General features: G+C 34.6%; 2 protein-coding genes across 4 annotated transcripts in view; both read right to left on the bottom strand.

Annotated features, from left to right (window-relative positions):
- The window catches only part of LOC138691686 (zinc finger protein 723-like), a 39,936-nt gene that overhangs the window by 13,222 nt on the left and 5,228 nt on the right, over positions 1-21,486 (bottom strand). The gene's annotated exons all lie outside the window — the stretch shown is intronic.
- The window catches only part of LOC138691687 (zinc finger protein 665-like), an 83,124-nt gene continuing 66,126 nt past the window's right edge, over positions 4,489-21,486 (bottom strand). For 2 of the 3 annotated variants that reach the window (XM_069813933.1, XM_069813932.1), the window contains exons 5-8: positions 15,540-15,643; positions 13,810-13,950; positions 10,766-10,848; positions 4,493-7,524 (exon numbers count right to left, since the gene is read on the bottom strand). In XM_069813933.1, coding sequence (XP_069670034.1) covers positions 6,558-7,524; positions 10,766-10,848; positions 13,810-13,950; positions 15,540-15,643 — 1,295 coding nt within the window. In that variant the 3' untranslated portion in view covers positions 4,493-6,557. Of the gene's footprint in view, positions 7,525-10,765; positions 10,849-13,809; positions 13,951-15,539; positions 15,644-21,486 lie in introns of all 3 variants that reach the window. The other variant, XM_069813934.1, reaches the window with a different exon arrangement.

The raw sequence follows: 21,486 nt of genomic DNA, 5'->3' as shown, positions 1-21,486 counted from the left end.
AGAACATAACAAAAATGTACAAATATAAAACTATGTCCAGATATATAACTACAACGTTTTTGGTCCATTACAAAAATATTCCAAACGAAAATTTACAGTGTACTTCTAAAATATTAACAACAAAAGTTCAACACCAGCTGTGAATTGTAATTCCTCAACAATATTTTAAATTTTTAACAGTATTAGTTGACTCTTGACTCCTAACAGAGTCAGGTTAGCAGTGGAACATGGCTCAAATAATTGTCTCAAAAAGGTCAATCATTACCGTAGACATTTATGTCAAAAGTAACCTATTATCAATATAGCAACAAAATTTACTGACATGATACAAGGAAATGAATGCAATGCGCGCTGCAAAATTGATAAAAATTTTGAGGTGGTACTTATTTTACTCTATACATTGGACCTGAGGCACATTTGCATGAAGGGAATATTGTAGATTCAGCTAGAAAAGAAACAATACCTATAAAGAGAAAAGCTAACGAGCACCCACATGAACAACCAGAGCATATAGGCTACTGTGTACAGATTTGAACAACATCAAGGCTGAAGAACTTTTATGTAGTTTAACAGACCGCAATAACCTGTGAGGAACTGGCAATACAGCTCAGATTTGTCACAGACCAGGTAGACTTGACATGCAGTTCCTGCAGGATTTTTGCAACATCCATATATCCATTCTACCAGAAGTGAGTGATTCCTAAATTTTTATTCGAATGTGTGTAATTCTACCAAAATGTTTATCTTTGCTGCAGCGAGAAACACTGAAATTCTTAGTAGAAGTAGAATTACACACAAATTATTGGACTATTTCAGAAGGCTATATTTCCACCAATATTGAACATAAATACATGATATTATCATCATTTGAAAGAGGGGAAGATAGAAGTTTCATACTAACCTTGCATGAACTCGATTTGATCCCCAAGTATTATATGGCAGAAGTTTAGGTGGTGATTCCATTTTTTGCTAAACTCTCTCAAGCACGTCTTGTGTGATGTTCCTGATTGCTGTGTTAATGTGCCTTCTCAATTCGGTGAACACCGCTGGAAGTGCAGGTATGTAGACACTGTCCTTCAAGAAACCCCATAAAAAGAAATTGCACACTGTGACATTCGGTGAAAGGGGTGGCCATGTGTAGAAGTTGCTGTCTGCATTTATTACACAACCAGTACAGTCCATCGATCTCATTTCAGCTACTGCCACAAATCACGCACGAGGAACAGGGGTTCATTTTCCAACAATACGGAGCCCCTCTATATTGCCATACGAAGATCCGCATGCACATGTGTCAACACCTACCTGGTCGATGCATTGGTATTATTTTGTTCATGTCGATAGCTATTGTTCCAAATGAAAGAAATGAAACTTTCTAAAAAAAATACATCCTATAAATTATTAAAATCTATGTATGGACTACAATTATGAGCCCTTACTTAGACTTCAATTCCGTGAAAACAGCACATCAATATCACTTTTATTTCAGAAATATTTGCGGTGAAAATTTTAAATGAATCACTGTGTCTTTTGGATTGCAAAATCTTTGAATTACGTTAATTCACTCCTGCCAGAGTTGATTTTTGATAGTGTCCAATTAAACTTGGCTTGTTAAATGTTCTAGCAGTACTGGTAAAGGAAATTATGTCTCATGGAATAGCCTATCAATAAATATCGTCAAATGTAACTAAAGTCATAATATTATAGTAATAAATTGTAGTTCTTCTGTAAAAAGGTTGACTGCTGTTCCCTTTTGCAGTTTCGGGTGACGTAATTTGCCCATTACGTGACTACAGAAATACAATAAAACCTCTGTAAGACGTTCTTCAAGGCACCGCATAAAAATAGCGTATTATACGGCACAGCATCATAGCAAGAGTGGGTCATTTTTGGATTTTTTAAATTTTAACACAAAGGTACATTATGAATCAGCATAAACATATGTTGAAGAAATTTAAGGATCAAATCATGTAATTATTACGCAGGATAAAAAGTTATTTTATTTTCTTTCCTTTCAGAAAATGTCAGAACAAATACACTGTCTTATCAATTGAAGTGTCCAATATTTAAAAAATTCAAAACCTGTTTTCTGTCTTGCACATAATCCAGTACTGTGAATAAACTGCATTTTCCACACGATTTAAATCGTGACATCAGTAATTTGACTCCAAAACATTAATGAATCTACGAATAACAGACACTGTGGCAAGGGCTTTGTTATGAGAAGGATTTGGATTGTCTTCCGCTTCCACGTCCACTTCGTCTAGTCATCAGTGACAATGTGAATTAAAACAGGGAGCAACAACAGGCTCTGAAAACAGTAGTCTTGTAAGTACTCAAAGGTTGCATTCCATTCTATTGTATTTACCAAATAAAGTCCGTTACAAATTCTTGATCATGCAAGCCATAGTTGTAAATGTAGAAGTCCAAGAAAATTTTCTCAGTGTCATTTACAGAACGATATTTTAGAATTTTCAAAAGAAGAAAAAGTGTATTAAACGGAATGAAGTGCATATTATGTGATGGATTTTGCATGATTTTATATAGGGATGTGAAGGCATCGGACGAAAAGTTCTTATAATGCGAGAAAACGTAAGAAACGGGCGTGTATTAATGGGGTGTCACTGTATATCACTCTGGAATAGGGTCTTCCTAAATCCCCCCTCCCTTGCAGTTTGTAAGGTAGTGCCGTTCTTAGAATAGTTTGGTTCCATTTCAAGACTTGATTTTGTTTAAAAGAATATCTATGCCATGAAGAGAGTGGTAAAAAAGGTATTTTATTCCTACAGACCACTTAGTTCTAGTAGTGGAAGTGATGGCAGTGATGGTGGTAGTAGATTGATAGACATCAGCCAAGGACATTCATGACACTAAGGGCCAAAAAAGCATGGCATGTATACCCACTCCTCGGTGTACGCTGAACATAGTATATTTACTACTCCTGAACATCACCTGCAATGAACAGTGGTGTAATCTACGACTACACGGGTTCGAAATGACATTTGTCGTAAAAGAAGGCTTCAATGTTTCGAAAGGAATGAGAAAATGCTAATTTCATGATATTCACAGATGATAAAATGCATTGTGTGTAATGTAAATACAGTTACAAAATATAAAAGCATATAACACACAAAGGCACTACAGAATTCATGCAGAATTGTTGGTCTTGAAAGTGATGTTATATTTTATAGGCTTATTTCTCAGGCATTCCATCTTTACAGTGTTACGTTATGCTTAACCCTGATTCAAATACTGATCCCAGGATATGTTATAATTCAGATGAGTCCATGAAAACAAAGTGACCTATATGGATCTGGTAAAAGATTTTAATATGGAATTGGAAGAAAAATAAATTTTAAATTCTCCATTAGATGCAAACTATGCCAATTCATATGAGATAGTACATTCTTCCATATGTTTTTCTAATGTTTACACTCCTTTGTGCACAGCTTCTCTGTTAACATACTGCGAGATCAAATCCATGAGAGCATCTCACTAAGACACACCAAGGCTCGTGAGAAGAGAGGGAGATTTTCATTCGCCCTCTATGCTTACCTATGCCCATAGCTGCTGTACACCATTATAGATCAAGTCAACACGTATTATAATACTATAAAATTAATACATTAGTATTTATTAGGATTTTATACAATGCTGAAGTTTTATTCAACCAAACAAACTTGTTAGCCATAAAAAAATGGTAAATTTAATTCTTTTTTCGCAACTGTTCCCTATGCAACTTATATTCATCTTCTAATATTTTCAACCTCTACACCGTCCAACTCCTTCCATCTATTTTTCAATTGATCTTCCTTTCCTATGCTTCCATCAAGTTCCAATCTTCATATTAATTTTTTGGTATTCTTCCAGCTTTCATCCCTTTTTTCATTTGTAACATCTACCAGTAATAAATCTTTTTTCTACATTAATTGCTTCCCTTTGTATTATACATATATAAATATATATATATATATATATATATATATATATATATATATATATATATATATATATATATATTATCTCTTCTGTCTTGCAATTTTCTAGTTCCTCTTCTCTGAAGACCATTTCAGTGGCTCTTAATTTTGCTTCTTGTCCCTATTTATTGCCCTAGTCTCTGCTCTGTACAGCGATCAATATATATAAATAATTCTGTTCCTTTTGGTCAATATGTTGTTGCTCCAGAGTCAAGATTTTAACATCCCAAGAGCTCACTTCCTTTCATATTTCCGCACATCTACTTCTCATTTTGATTATCTGAGTTGTTGCAATACTGCAGCCAAATATTTGAAATTTTCAACTTACTTAGTTTTGCATTATGCCCTTCAACTTCGATTCCATCATCATTTGCAGTCATATATTCCGTTGTCATACCCCAGGGACGGATTTATAGGGGATGAAAGGGAGGACCTAGGGTTCTTGGGTTAGCTCCCTATCAATTCTATAATCGACGCTACGGACCCCAAGAGTCAGATATTTGGAGGAGGAGGGTAGGTTCACTGGTTCACTGGTTCAAACAAATAAAACAGTCACTATTTTTAAATAAATATATTATAAACTAAAATCAATTAATTAATCAGTAATTAAAAATGTAAAATAAACAAAGTTGCTAAGTTCCTTTATGAACTTCAAGGTTAAAGAAAATATTGAATAAATGAAATAACAAAATCATCTACCCTTTTCTCATAATGCCAATGCCTTCCCTTTAGAAAAGATAAACTTTTATTATCTGGCTGTGTTAAGTTTAACAAACAATTATCCACTTACAGATTGATAGTAGTGAAGACTTCATGGCGACGACGAAGAACGATGGTTGTGACGAAGACGCTTCCACGGGTAACCAAACCAAAGAGATACCTCGCTTTAAAAGTTAAAGTCCAATAATGTTCATACACAAGATGAGTGAAAACTTCTAAGTCCTAGTTATATAATGTAGACTTGTAATTTCTAAGTACAAAATATTTACAATAAAGACTAAGTGTGAAAATCAACACTTAGATGTTATGATGCGATGCGTTGGAGAACTTCAGAGTGTATAGCACCCTCGCCTACTCTACTCCTCACTTCCTATCTCTTGAACAAAATCTTCTCGCTTGTGCCCCGCTGCAATGGTCTCTAAGCCCTTCACCCCGTCATTTTATATGATTTTCAAATACTAAAACCCGCCGAACAACGCCCTGGCGCCCCTCTCTGATTGGGTAGAAAAATACAAAGGAAGCATCTACGTTTATGAGAAAGGGTTTACAATTGGTTAAGTAAAAGTATTCAAGGCGACACGTGTTACCATATTTAGACAATAAAAGACAGGATGGGTCAAGGTTCACATACCACATTTACCAGGATGATATGGCTTCCTTTAAGCCTTGGCTCATCTTGTGGTCGTGAGAAGGCATCTTCAACAATACCACAAGGGCCGGACGATACACAGGATGGAGCTTCCTCGTTACTCCTTATCTATCTTAGTCATAACTTATGAATCTCTTTTGAATATAATCTTACAGAGGAATTTCAATGCACGTGTGTGCCGTGAGAAAGGTTAAAGGTTCTAGGTACATGGGACCATGGGAAGGCTGGAGCATCACACCGTCTTATTTAGATTTACTTTTATTTTATAAAGAAGAGAGGTTCCAAAAGGGATTCCTGGGGAAATTACACCAAATTTTGTGTTCCTCTTATATGATTACATTGTACCAGTACTTTATTTTATTCGACGATTTTATCTTTCATAATTATTTGTTACATAGCATTGGTGAACGTGAAAATCAAAATATATAGTTTGTGGTCTAGAAAAGGTGGTAACTATAATCTATACAATCCAAAGCTTCTGATAAATCCACAAGGAATGGTATGTCCCAATCATCATAAATATGTAGTTTAGTAAATCAATGGACTATGCAATACAAAGCTATTGCTAAATCCTTGAAATTATTATTATTATTATTATTATTATTATTATTATTATTATTATTATTACGTGGTTGAAATATGATACGATATTATGTTCATATGTTCTGTTTCATATACGATTAAATGTACATGTTTAAATTTGTAACTCTGAATGTTTACGGAATATAGTACTACAATGTTGGCACAGTAGAGCATTACTGTTGTTATTATTATTATTAATATTTGGAATGCTATCAACATAAAATAAAACTCTTCTGCACAAAAAGGCGCAAACAATTCAACATCTGAATTCCGGCGCTTGAGACTATACTTTGGTTTTATGCTAGTATCGGCGTTCACACGATTAGAGCATGCGCAATGAAGAGAGCAAAGGATGACATTCATACTGTGGTGGCTGTAGCTTACCCCTAGTAAGCAGACGCATTCAAAGGGGCCGCAACACTGAAATCCTCACTGTAAATGTACCATAAATTGTAACCAAATATGGCTTTCTAGCTTCACATAAACGTAACATATATTCCAGAGATATGTTTTAAAAATTCTTTCGACTGTGTTCGGGAAGTAGGTGTTTTGTAGATTTCGGAATAGCCGCATTATATTGCATATCGTCTGTGTGTACAGTAACACTTCCCACAAATTTCGCAAATAACTGGTTAATTACGTGTATGTATACGGGCATGGGTTCTTAAATGGCCCTTATCTATGAAATTCTTTCCACACACCTCGCATTTGAATGGCCTTTCGCCAGTGTGCATGCGTGAGTGTTTACGTAAGTGTCCCGATTGTGTGAAACACTTCAAACACAACTCGCATTTGAATGGCCTGTCGCCCGTGTGCATGCGTGCATGTTTACGTAAGTGCCCGGATTGAGTGAAACACTTCCCACACACATTGCATTTGAATGGCCTCTCGCCAGAATGTACCCGAGCATGCCTGCGTAACCATCCATTTTCCGAAAAACACTTCCCACAAACTTCGCACTTAAACGGCCTTTCCCCTGTATGTATGCGTGCATGCGTACTTAAATGACATTTTTCCGTGAAACGCTTGCCACACACCTTGCAATTGAATGGCCTTTCGCCTGTGTGTATCCGTGCATGATTCTTCAAATGTTCCTTCTGAGAGAAACACTTCCCACAAGCTTGGCATCTGAAAGGCCTTTCGCCGCTGTGTATCAGCAAATGTTTCTTTAATCCTGCCAATTGTAAGTAAGATTTTCCACACACCTCGCATTTGAATGGTCTCTCCCCGGTATGCATACGTGCATGAACCTTGAAATTCCAGGATCTTCTAAATGACTTCCCACACACATTGCAATGATACGGCTTCCCGCCAGTGTGAAAGATTGCATGCTTCTTTACGTCACTTGATTTAAAAAAATTCTTCCCACAGACATCACACTGGAACGACGTCTTGTCTGCAGGTACGTCAAAATGAACATTCAGTGTTTGAGGTGTTACAAAAACCTCATTGCTTAAATTAAATTTGATAGAACTATGATTTATGTTACTAATATTTGAATTGTCACCACTGTGGTTACCACACTGTGTCAACTGGTCTTCTTCACGATGAACACTAGCGCATTCTTGTGACAGACGATTCTCAACAATATTCACAATCCTGATATGAAAAGAAAAATAAATTAGAGTGCTCAATACTCAATGCGGTGAAGTTCGACTATATTAAGCATAATGTACTACAATGACGTATTATCTTGGGGGAAAAAAAAAAGCAGCTCAAAACAATTCATAACTACGGCATGTTATTTGGAGCTAGTGGCACAAAGTGGAAACACCTGCATAAGTTTCATAAAGGAAACATTTTTTTAGAAACCTTCGGAACTTGCCTCTGTTGGCTATAAAGGGATCCCTGCAAATTAATAAAAATCATTATAATACTAGTTAAGTTTTTCCTTTTACTATAGTTTAGAGCACCTTTTTCCATTGCTGCATATTTTGACTTACTATATTTGAAATAGTTGTGTCCGGTTTCTGGTACACCTCAGTTAACTCTCAGTTACTTAACTGTTCTCATAAATTTAACTGCAGTGATAACTGTCATGAGTTTCCCGGAAAGTTGACTGTAGATTTATCAGTGCTTGTAACTAATAGTAGAGGTAACTTCAAGTTGAATATCTATTATCGTCCATAGATGTGTCCACCAGTATTTCTTTGTGATTTTTTAGTCATTTAGAGTTACTTTTGTTTACAGGAGTTTTCACCATTAATGTGGCTGATATGTAAACAGTGAGCTCTGTACAAGTAGGTGGAAGGCTTTTTAATTAAAGAATTATGTGACAAACGATAGTGTACTTGTACACTTCTATCTCAATCATAATATGATTAAAAAGCAATAACTGTTGGTATTTGGCGTGGTCATCGATGTAAATAATACTATTGAAAAGAGGGCTAGATGTAACTTCTGCTTCCAAACTGCAACTATATTCAGCTTTGTGGCTATGGCAGCCATTCCGATAAACATATCAAAATATTTTACATTCGTCCATATGAATGCTTGCATGAATTCAAATCGACTTTTCAGAGTCCGAAACACGATTGGCATTGGTAGAACATGCAAGAATAAAATACTCCTCCTCGACTGACGACATAGAATCTTTAGTTGATGACGAAAATTTAACTTGCGATGTTCAAAATTGTTTTTAAAACATATTATCATCCTAATATGTCATAGAAATAAGAGACATTTACCTTAAGTGAAGTAAATACAACTCCAAATTTTTAAAACTATACAGATAATATAATAAAACAATTTATTGTGATCTATATTATTTAATATCGGTTATAATAGTTTACAAAACAGTAATGCAGTAACGTCGCATGTTGGTATTTGTTCGAATCAGTACTAACAGCCAGGTAAATACAGGGCGAAATACAGTTAGCAGTTGAAGCATAGATAACTGTAAAGATGACAATAATATATGTTTTTGGAAACTAATTTTTAACAATTAAGTACGTTAAATCATAGATAACACTGTATATTGAGGTAACTGTCTTTTCAGAAACTCGGCATTAGAGCCTTTTTTACCAAAATGATACTAAACCAAAATTAACTATTTGTAATTTAACTTAATGGTGTTTCATTTGTTTGCATTTCCCAAACTAATACACATTTAAAATAAAATCAATTATACATCTTGATTATACAACTTTTAACAATGTATCACTCCGCAATATGTATTATATATATTTTGCGTGTTAAATATTACAGTACCTGGTAAACTTGTTTCAACCAGTTGAGGATGTGTTTCTATAGTGTAATCTGGTGTCGAAGAGTGTGTATGTTCTGAAATTGAGTTGTGTGTTGAGAATTTCATATGGATGTGTTTTTTGTGTAACTATACATTTGAATTTTCTTCTATTGTGTTTACTTTCTGGCATTTGGTCGAAATGGTAGAATTTCCATGTCTGTGTTATGTCTCTGTGGGTGTGGTGATTTGTCTCCATATGTAGAAGTGTTTTGTAGTTTTGTTATGGCTGTGATGTGTTCTTTGTAACATGTTTGAAATTATCAGCATGTCTGTCCTATATACAAGTTGTTGCAGTTGTTACATTTGAGTTTGTGTAAGCCTGTGTGGTTGTATTTGTTTGTTTGTGTGTTGAGATGTTTTTGTAGAGTATTATTTGTTCTGCATTCGATGTTGTACTTTAATTTCTAGAATGAGCCTGCAATCTTGTGTGTGTTTTTGTTTTCTTATGTTAGTGTGATGTATTCTTTGTGGTCTTGTGTTTGTGTTGTATTCTTAAGTTTTTTGTGATTTGTAATTAATTCAATTCTGAATTAAGTCATCATGGCCTTCGGAATTATAGCAAAATCGTAATTCCGAAGGCCATGAGCCTTGTTATTGAAAGCAGTGACCTATATATATATATATATATATATATATACATATATTCGTCATAAACACAGCTAACCTCAAAACGTAATAAAATAATCGAAAACAAAAATATGGATGAGTGGAATTTGCAAGAAAAGAAGAAAGGTTAGAAATAAGTACAAAGGCAATGCAAGAAAACCTCATTCCAAAGTCTTCAGCAATTTTGAAGGCAAAATCGGAATAATATCAAAGTAGATGCACTGAAATACATGCAACAAGCAAAATTGGCTTTATAAGTGAAAACGTACTCATCACGAGTGAACTACATGCATTCCTTATACAGTCGGTTACATCACGATATATTAAAGCTGTATCTACACTGTTCAATTTTCAATTCGCGTATGCAAACAATCTGGTGAGAATATTGAAAGGATCGAATTGAAAGCGCACGTTTAATTAAGATACACGCAGATTTTGTTTAAATAGCGTCTCGTGTTGAACGTCATCTTCACTACCTAGATATATTCATTAATACATATGAAGTAGAAGCGTTTTCCTCCACAACGCATTCAAAGTCATGCTTCAAAAATCATAGAACGGTATCAATATCAAATAGCTCTTTAAGATTAAGATGCTTGCATTCATAATATGATAATCTGATACGGAACAGAACGCTAAAATGCAGAGAAGTATGAACAGGGAGATGGAGAGTTGCAGCCAAGCCATGGTTGCAAAAATATATGGACCAGGCCCATAAAAACTCGTCGCAACTTTCAGGCATTCGAATTAAACTGCAGAAAAGCAGCCAACTAGCTCGACACACAGGGATTGCAGATGCAGTAGAAATGTTACCAATCAAAATAATGCCATATGATCCTACACTTCACGAATATCATGGTTCCCACAGGACAGCTGAATAATAAAGCAGCAGATATAGTATTAACTTACGCGTTATAAAATTTATGTCCTTCGTCATTAGATGAAGCTGTGAAAGAATGGAAGGAGCATAACCAGCACAGTACTCACCTCTCAGGGAAAACTTCTTCCTCCTCTGAAGATATTTCGGCTTTGAGTTCCTGCTGAACTCTGTCCACATCGAACAAATCTTCCTGGAAAAGTGAGTAAATAATGACGAGAAATTTAGATGATTATTTGGAATGCATTTCCAACTTTACATATATGTGCACAAGATCTCTACAGGTATTCAAAAATACGTTAACACAATTTTCTTGTTCTTTTCTGATAAGAAGCATAAAATAAAGGTTTTGCTTCCAAACATGCAAATTGCCAAAATATTCAACATACTGTACTACAATAATTGTTCGCGTACCATCAGTTGATTGACAGTTTTCTTCCTGGAAAGATGTATGTACATGTCTATGTGTCCGAATTTGGTGACACCCGTAACACAATTTTCGTATATATATATATATATATGTTTTTTTTTTAGACGATTCTGTCCCACACCGGGATGGGTATCCGGTATGGCTTAGTGCGTAAAGCATCAGCACATAAAGCTGAAAACCCGGGTTCAAATCCTGGTGCCGGAGAGAATTTTTCTCTGTTCCATTATTCTTTCATCACACAATTTTCAGTTAGTAATAACCAGGGAAAGGATTTATATGTAAATACATATTTACTTATAAAGCTAATATAATTTATATTTTGCATTATCTTTATGTTTCACAATGTGTAGGGTTGAAAAATCCTACTTTTATTTTCCATATTTTTCCATATTTTAGAGTTTAGTACATATTTTCGTTAATTTCCATATATTTTCCATATTTCATATAAAACAGTCCATATTATATTAGGTTTAACAATAAAACAAAACAAAATTCCATTAACTTTTAAAAATACATTTCAACAATAGAGATTTAAACACATGTTCAGTAATCCCTTTAACATCAGAGTTATTTGAAAATTAGCAGTCCTATCAACAATGGGAAAGTAAGTTACAAAACTGTATTAATTTAATTTAAAATTTTTAACAGACTTCAGTTGTGCAGCTCAACAGTTAAATGCCAGTCAGAGTACACATAGGTTCAGTTTTGTAAATCATACTATAAAGACGGTAAATATGCCAAAAGTACGTCATTCAGTCAATTTAAAATCAAAACTAACAAGTTACATTTCAGAATTTAAAGAAGATGGTTTATCAACTGACAATAATTGTAATTTGTGTCAGTGTGCAGTATCATCTACACAAAAGTTCCTGGTGCAACAACACATTACAACTAGTAAACATCAGGCCAACAAACAACTAAATTCCAAGCAGAGACAATTGTTTTTAACACAACCAACAACATCGAATGTAAGATCTGAGTTTAACATCGACCTGTGCCGTTCTCTCATCTCTGCTGATATTCCTCTCTACAAACTAAAGAATAAGGTCTTCAGGGAATTCCTTGAAAAATATACTCAACATACAATCCCGGATGAGTCAACACTTAGGAAGACGTATGCTCCATCCATCTACGATGAGACAATACAGAAGATAAGAGATGAAATTAAAGATAGTTCAATTTGGGTTTCCATTGATGAGACTCCCGACAAAGAAGGTAGACTTGTTGGTAATGTAGTTATCGGTTTGTTAAGTGAACAATATTCTGAACGAATTCTTTTACATTGTGATGTTCTAGAAAAGTGCAATAACAAAACTATAGTTAAACTGTTCAACGAAGCTATGGGTATCCTGTGGCCAAAGGGTATTATGTACGATAATGTGTTATTCTTTATTAGCGATGCTGCCCCTTATATGGTCAAAGCTGGACAAGCATTATCTGTTGTATATCCTAAATTGACTCATTTTACTTGTGTGGCGCATGCATTTCATCGTGTGGCAGAAGTGGTCAGAGACAATTTCCCTAAAGTAGATTTGTTGATTTCATCAGTGAAAAAAGTATTTCTCAAAGCTCCCAGTAGAGTTAACGTGTTGAAAGAAATGTACCCTGAAATTCCATTGCCACCAAAGCCAATTTTAACTAGATGGGGTACATGGCTAGAAGCAGTTGAATATTATGCCGAACATATAGACTCTATTAACAATGTTCTCCTTGCATTGGACTCTGAAGATGCAGTCTCAATTGATACTGCGAAAACAGTTACCTGTGACATAAGTGTGAAGAATGACTTAGCTCACATTCAGCATACATTTTCATGCATCATAAAAACGCTCAAAAGTCTCCAAAATAGGCACCTTTCACTATCTGAAAGTTTTGAAATTATAAATAGTACTGTGGAACAACTGAATCGTGGTAGAGGTAAAGTTGCAGATGCAGTAAGAGCTAAGGTGGACACTGTACTTTCAAAAAACCCTGGATATGAAGAACTACAAAAGGTTGTTGCTGTGATGAGTGGTGAATCAACAGTGAAGATTAACTTGGACTTATCCCCAGCAGACATTGTGAAATTGAATTATGTACCAGTTACTTCTTGTGACGTCGAACGCTCTTTTAGTCAGTATAAATCTATCCTCAGAGACAATAGAAGAAGATTCACTTTTCAGCACTTGAAAGAAATGTTTGTAACCTATTGTTATGGTAACAGACAATAAAAATTGTGTTTTGTTGAAACTACATTGGAAGATAAGGTACGTCCATTATATTTTTTGTTTAGTTTGATTAAAATGTACCAATATTTAACGTACATAGTCATTTTTTTATAATTTTAAGTCCATATTTAATTCCATATTTTGGTAAAAATCCATATTTAATTCCATATTTTGGTAAAAATAACTACATATATATTTACATATTTCATATATTTTTAGTCCATATAAATCCGTTCCCTGGTAATAACTTATTTTCACAGAGTTACTTTAAAATTCATTTGGAGATACCATAACACAATCTAATACATTAACTAAAGAAGTATAATTTGAAACAGGTAAATCGAATTTAATATATTTAACAATTATTTCAAACTGAAAATGTCACGACCGTGACAATGAAATCCCTTAAAAAAAAAAAAAAAACGGAAAAAATTGACCCTATTCGAGAATATTACTCATAACTGTTCTAATATATATAAAATGCATAATATTATGTATACTGATAGTGAATACTTACATCAACTTCCGATTTCACTATAGGATAGCTAAAAGCCACTGGAGTGGTGTCTTCAACTTTTATCTCTGTTATTATATCATAATTGTGGTTCCCGCATTCTGTCTTCATGTCAGTCACTTCCAGATGCGATAAATTCCCTTCCTACAGAACATAAACACATCGTGAATACATTTATTTAGCTATATTAAAGTTCACTTTATGTGTAATAGCTATTACTCTGATTCTGCATGGCAGTTATAGCATAACTTCCTGGAATTAGGCGACAAATTAGAGAAGAAAATTTAAGCCAGAATAGAAATCAGACATTAAGGCGCAAAGGAAATGACTAATAATAGGCCACGTATTACTCTGGAAATAATTTAGATATTGTAATACTGTATATGTAAAATGTGTAATAAATGTAAAGGAAGCAGATTTATATTGCACACCATGTGGGCAAGTGTATTTTCGAACATGACATTTTATTGCTCACCTACGTGTGCTGATATAAATTATGAGTATACGCAGTGAACAAAAGATTCAAATTCATAAATAACTCTAGAAGTCCGAAAAAATAGCAGCTATTTCATCTGATTTAACTGGTAAAGATACTGTAAGCAAAGTGCAAATAGAAAAATATTGTTGTAATGAACATATCACTGACAAAAAATAATTCCAAACGAACTTCAAGAAAGGAAGCCTAAAAGATGTGGGAAACGGAACTCGATGAGGAGATGTTTTATAAAGAAAGATACAAAGATATGATCAATCTTATTAATAGCACACTGAAAAAGACAGTAGCTCTCTCATGATTCAAACAATACTGGGTTTACCTATATGAACATGGAGCCTGTGATGAACACAATACACGTTAAAACCCAGACGAAGGAGAAGAGCTAGGCCACCCCGGATGTAACACTTACCTGAACCTCACACTTCAACAGGGGAAAATTAATTGGAACTGAGATTTTTTCACATTTGATCTCTGAGACAGCACTGCTGTAGTCGTTGCTTATCTCAGTAGAGGGCAGATTCAACAAATTCAGTTCCTGGATAACCAACTGACAACGTAAACTAATAAATTATACGTGTGTTCTGTCCCTACTTCTAGCATATTATACAACGATTTATGTTCTGTTTCCTTCTAGAAGATCGTAGGAAAATCCACTGTCTTTCCCTCCTCTTTCATATATTGCATTTCTCCACTTCATTCTATCTCGCATCTCGTTTTCAAAATTTATCCACACACCAAAATCTAGATACACGATCAAAACACGCATCTATAGTATCCATTCCCTGCCACCGAACATCCTCATAGTCATCTTCTTTCACGATGGCTGTTCCTCGACTTTAGAATTCCCTACCGAGTAATGTCAGGGACTGTCAGACATCACACTAATTTAAGAATAGCATAAGGAAATATTTTTCAAACAATTCTCGTTAAGAATAATAGTTGTTTCAAGTTTCTCAATGTTTAATGGTTAATACAGGATAAATATTTAAATTATCTCATTATTATTGTTATTATTACTAAGATTATTACTATTACTATTTTTATCAATGTGTGTTATTGTCTCACGAACGTTACTTATCTAACTTTCATTATTCACTTTCATGTTGATTTATGACCTACATATTAATGTAATCCTACCGTATTCAGACAGAATCTGGCATTGGCTCTTCCTGATTAAAAAGCTTTTTATATCCCTACCTCGCATAATTATATGAAGTATAAATGACTTTCACGTTACCTCTGATACAGGCTTCTTCTCTTCCTGTTCCACATCTGTGTAGTCATTCATCTGTATAGCCAGCGGGTCGACTTTGGGTTCCGTCTTGATCACATCCATCGCAACTGAAACAAGTAATGAAATTAGTTATAATCACCTGCAGAACATGGGCTCCGAGAAAAAAATTTATTAGCTTCTTATTATGAATTAACTGTGTCCTATGTTTTCATTTCCGAGTGAATGTTTTTTTTTTTGTATGCAGGTGCTTACATAAATATACGCAAATCTGAATAGTTGAATATAAAATAGATTATGCAAAGTTCCTGTTTAAATGTCTTATGACAGAAGACCCATTACTAATTTTCAATTTAAGCACGCAGATTTTCTCTGCTACACACAAAGTTATGAACTGCAAATTATAACTGAATTAAGCTATTTGTAATACTTGAGGCAGTTGTTCCCAACCTTCTTTGACTGACGACACAATTTACTGAAGGCCCACATCGCGACACTCATATTTGTTTTTATTATTTATAATATAATAACAACCAGTGTTTTACTCGTGGAGAAAAATGTAGTGGAACTCTGTATAGAATATTGTATAACGGACGGGGATCTGATTAATGTTCACTGCACGGGTATTTTGTCGTCTTTTATCCTCCCTTTCGCCCAACTAAGACTTTCAAGCTCTAAGCAGAATTCGAAGAGAAATTATATTAAAAACATAGTTACTCAAACATATTTCGCCGTTCCAGCGCATTGTCAAGAAAAAAAAAACACTGATAACAACTTCCATGTAGTGTCAGACATCCAAAGTTGTAAATGGATCGATGTTAACACGCAATAGAAAATTTCAGTAAACAAGCACCACCTTAAGTAGCATTGTGGGAAAACAAAGAAATGTGTAAAAAAATCCCAAGCTATCTATGATGGATGTCCGAAAAAAGTTTTCAATTGTCGCTTTTTCAAACTACATATTTAAATTAATGTGAAGTCTAGCTTGGTGGGTTGCACAGAGTTCCTCTATACGTGGTTGACAGGCCAACTAGAGTGGGTTTGAGCTGCTGGAAAAACAAAAACTGTTCAGTAATATCTGAATTATATTCGAACCTACAGACCTAATTAATTGACATTTACTACTTCAGTCATGGCTTTCATTCAACTGCAGAGCAAACACAGTATCCCCCACTAATTTACTGTTCACATTAATTTCAATGTAATGAGACATTCTTTCATTGTAAGACTAAAAGTATCATCCAATAACCGGATTTTGGATACTTATTCTTCCGCAGCATCACTAAACATACTTTTCACAATTTTTTTTCTGTTGGTAATATCAGTTCCTTGGCAATATTATGAGGTTTTTTCTACTGGGCTTTTAACAGAGAAACTACTTACGAAACATGCAACGCTTTCTCAGAAGTATAAAAATATATTCTTGGTTATGAAGCTACACGATGTCTTTTTACTATATTTGGCACCACCGTCTGGTTTGACAAAACATTTCCGCATGTAAGAGATTTGGGATTTTGTTTATATTCATCTCCACGCCACACAAAACCATATTGCAAGTATTCATCACTATACTTACGAAACGCATTAAGTTTTTGTGAACACCGAAGGGAATTTTCGCTCACATTATTTGAATTAGCACTGCTGTCATCTAACCCAGTGTCTTTTTCGAATCAGAAATTTGTCCATGATAAAATCTAAACAAAGAACTTTTAATAACATAGTCGTACTATCACCCGCTCACACTTATACAGGTGTAACAACTTTAATGTTTAGAATTTCTGGAACATGTTCCCTGACACGTTCTACGTTGATTAAAACTAACATACCTATATCCGAAAGTGAGAGGTTACAAAGATAACAGAGCTGGAAAAAATAGAACTTGCAGCTCCAACCATTATACCGTTTATACAAGGACTATTTTATGGCATTACTAAGTACAGATACATAAGAAACATTTGAAAAGCAGTGAATGAAGGAAATTTTACTTTTAAGAGAAATTAAATTAAAATTGTTTAGGCTGCTAAGGAAACGAAACAGACAACAGTTTAAAATAACAGTTGTGGGAAAAATAAACCGTATTGTGACTAGTCTTTTTTATTGAGTTTTGACCATTAAAACACGCCTTTTGTGTACACACATCAGGAATACGCCGACATAGTTAATGTGTATTGACTGTGTGAAGGCAATGCAACAGCAGTTGTTTTGGCATATCAAGCACGGTTCCCAAATCGTAGGATTCCTAGTGCACAGGTATTTTCACGTGCCTATTGGCAAATTTCAAGAAGTACAGTGTTTGGAATCTTAAGCACATTTTTTTCAACTTTGCACTGCTTCTTTCATACTCACAAGTAGTTGGTATTAAAATGTAATATGGTAACTTGATAATAAAAATAATGACATAGACATGTCACTTTCGGAAATTGGTGTTACTTCTTTCAGTATTCAGCGATAAAATTAACCTAAAAAATTTAACTTTGGGGTACAAATAATCCAAACCTATAGAACTTTGGATATAGATGTTAGGTTTAATAGAAGTAGAACGTGTCAGGGAACATGTTCCAGAAATTCTAAACATTAAAGTTGTTACACCCTGTATACTGAAACTGTCCAATAGTCGCATATTTTGACGATTCTAAACTCTGTTTATTACTAAGTGGGAAGAGTAAACAAATTACTAAGCATTGTTGCAGGTTTTCACTTTCATTCGAATTATCACCAGGAAGAAAAATTAAACTAAGCATTTATGCAGGTTTTCACGTATCATGGTAAAGTCTGTCTCAAAATAAAATGCACCATATCGAAGACATCGTTGTACATAAAAAATGTGTTGTAAAGAAACTTTCTGGATAGCATAAAATTCATTTTTCAATTTTAAAATTTCGCCACAAACTCCATGCGGAAATGTGATTGCTGTATCGACTTAAAATCGAGAACAGTTCAAGAGAGAGAGAGAGAGAGACAGAGAGAGAGAGAGAGAGAGAGAAAAGAAAGCGCAAATTAAAAAAAAAATAGGAAACAGTCATTCACTAAAGTGGATAGGCTATATCGTAGCTACTTTTAACGATAAATACAATATATCTGTGTCATTTTGCTCCTAAAGGGACGATCTTTAAAATATCTTGAGCACACTTTTGATATTCGTCGCCAAAACTTTAATATCGACAATTACTGTACCTTAAGAATGAATTTTAGAGATACTCTTATAGAAATACGAAGGTACATTTTTTAAATGCAACAAAATAGCAAAATTACATTCCAGAGAAGTGTTTATTAAAAGCCTAAGGAATGTGTGTAGCAAACATCACGAATATAGCGTTAATAGTTTCAGAAGTTACACAACACTTTGTATGGAATAAAAAAAGTAATTGAATTCAAAGGAAACTGAAATCAAAGTGTACTGTCATTTACAAATCTTGTATCAAGAATTTTTTTTAAAGAGGAAGTTATAGGAAAATGCAATCGAAGTTTACTGTCATTGCAAACGCATTTGCACGAGAAATTTAAAAATTGCGTCACAGCACGTAGCAGGGCGAAAAAGTGGTATTGAATTTAATGTAATATGATTTCACTTTTATGGACTCCTTCAGACGAAACTACGTAGCAGAAGCATTACTGGATCGTTCGTGATGCTACGATTGAGCGTTTTAAACCCTGCTTTCCGCTAGAGAATATTTCAATTTTCCAGGGAACATGGCAAATTTGTTCATACGGAGACACAACAGACATCAAAATACAGCGCGATCTGTTATGTTTTCCCCTGAGGCAAGGAGTTTTTCCCATCAGCGACACTTACTCATTTGACGTTATGGTTAAACGAGCAGCGAAGTAGTTTCCTCACAATTGCGCTTATGCACCTTCAATCATCTTAACTCTCATACCAACATCACTTTAGTGATATTACAGATGTTTCACTCTAGTGTACATACGAATCTATGACAGATTAGTTTTGAGTTAGTTTAGAATTTTGTTATGCCCGGCATATATGAATCTCTGCAGGATATTCAAAACCTGGTGATTTTTGTTTAGTGTTGTTGTTAGAACTGGCTAGTTACTGTAATGACTGACGTAGAAACGAAGTTACAATATAGAAATCTTCTGTCTAATTAATTATTTGTTGTGCTTCAGTATATGCCATTGGCTACTGAATTAATACCAGATTCGTGCTTTTCACATTACATCGTATCGTCTCTTTAATGTCCCTACGTTCCATTTCTTCACTAGAAACTACAATGTCTTCACTTACATTATCACGTACCTCTCATTTCTTTACTACATTTCCGAACAATTTTCTTCTCTTGAAATGTTTCCCTATAAAATCCTTAACTTTTGAAATCATTCCCCGCAAGATATCCTTTACAAAAGGTCGACCTGGTTGGCGAGTTGGTATATCGCTGGCCTTCTGTACCCAAGGTTGCGGGTTCGATCCCGGGGCAGGTCGATGTCATGTCAGTAGATTTACTGGCATGTAAAAGAACTCCTGCAGGACAAAATTCCGGCACATCCGGCGACGCTGATATAACCTCCGCAGTTGTGAGCGTCGTTAAATAAAACATAACAAACTACCTCAACGCTCGTTTCTCATTTACTTTGTCTCTAGCTACACTAAACATGCTCCATTATGCAACGTTCTATTTCACCTGTGGCAAGCTTGCAGACATATAAAGAATAACACAAAATTGGGCTAAAATATTAATGAGTACATGGTCATAGTGAAAACGTACCGGTAGGTAGGATTTCCTTCACTTACCAAACAAATAGTTGGAATCAGAATGAAAACGTGTCGCTGGAGTTGCCACTTCCCATTCTACTATATACAGTCGCGAAGCTCAATATGTAGTAAAAATGCAAACATGGGTAGTTGCCCACCACTAGGATCGTTACTATCGCCTCATCATCGCAGCTCTCTCTCCTAATACTGGTGACAAACTACAGTAGTAATAGCGATTAGGCCCGATCGCGATTACCGAAAATGTGGTGACACACTACATCCGTCTGGGCAACAGCTGAATTACCATAGAGGAAAGAATTTTCTCTATGTATATACGTATATGTTTGTTTCCCTCCTGGACAACACCTAAAGTTCATACTTCCTTTTGATGTTCGTTCATTGTTCCCCCCCCCCTTTTTTGTTGTTTCTTGCAGCTTGATATGGGAATTTACAGTATTTGTTAAATTTGTTATATGCTTTACAATGTAAACTGATAGAATTTATATCATTACTATTTATATTATTTTGAAAAGAGATTGTATAACCTATAAAATTATATCATGCCAAAAATTTATCTTATTTTGTAATAAAACATTTTTAAAATCAACCTTAACCTCAACGATAGCGTCGTAATGGAGACTGAAATTGAAAATCTGAAAAAGAAACCAGATCCAGTTTGTAATCCATTATTTATTGAAATGAAACACATTTCAGCATCCTTCTATTGCTCTCCCTCCCTCTCTCTCTCTCTCTATATATATATATATATATATATATATATATATATATATATATATATATATATATATATATATATATATGAAATATGAATAATTCGTCTGTCATTTGTCAATATATTTCTTTTTACTTTTCTCACATCTGCATTAAATTTCTCCACTACGTCTAATAGTAGCCAAATTCATTTTCGTTTCTATTTCATAAACAATGGAAGGGGTAACAAAATTTCACAGCAGAAGCTATCACGACTTCCTGAATAATATAATTCAAGGTTATTCGAAACCAAAGTCTACTAAAATGTTACTTTCGTCCACTGGACCGTGCCTCAGCGTGATTATCTTGTTCTGGAAACAGGATTTAGCCAAAGAGTTTGTAATACTTACTAGAGACACATACCCGTGAGTGGCAGGAAAGAAAAATGTCACAAATTGAATCGGCTAGCATCCGCCATTAAAGGGAGTGTTTGCGGCGCAAAATTCGAAAACAGTACCACAATACATTGATGTA

Source organism: Periplaneta americana, chromosome 16 (genome assembly GCF_040183065.1).
Source record: "Periplaneta americana isolate PAMFEO1 chromosome 16, P.americana_PAMFEO1_priV1, whole genome shotgun sequence".
NCBI lineage: Eukaryota > Metazoa > Arthropoda > Insecta > Blattodea > Blattidae > Periplaneta > Periplaneta americana.
The sequence above is the reverse complement of the archived record's forward strand: the minus strand, read 5'-3'. Positions and strand labels throughout refer to the sequence as shown.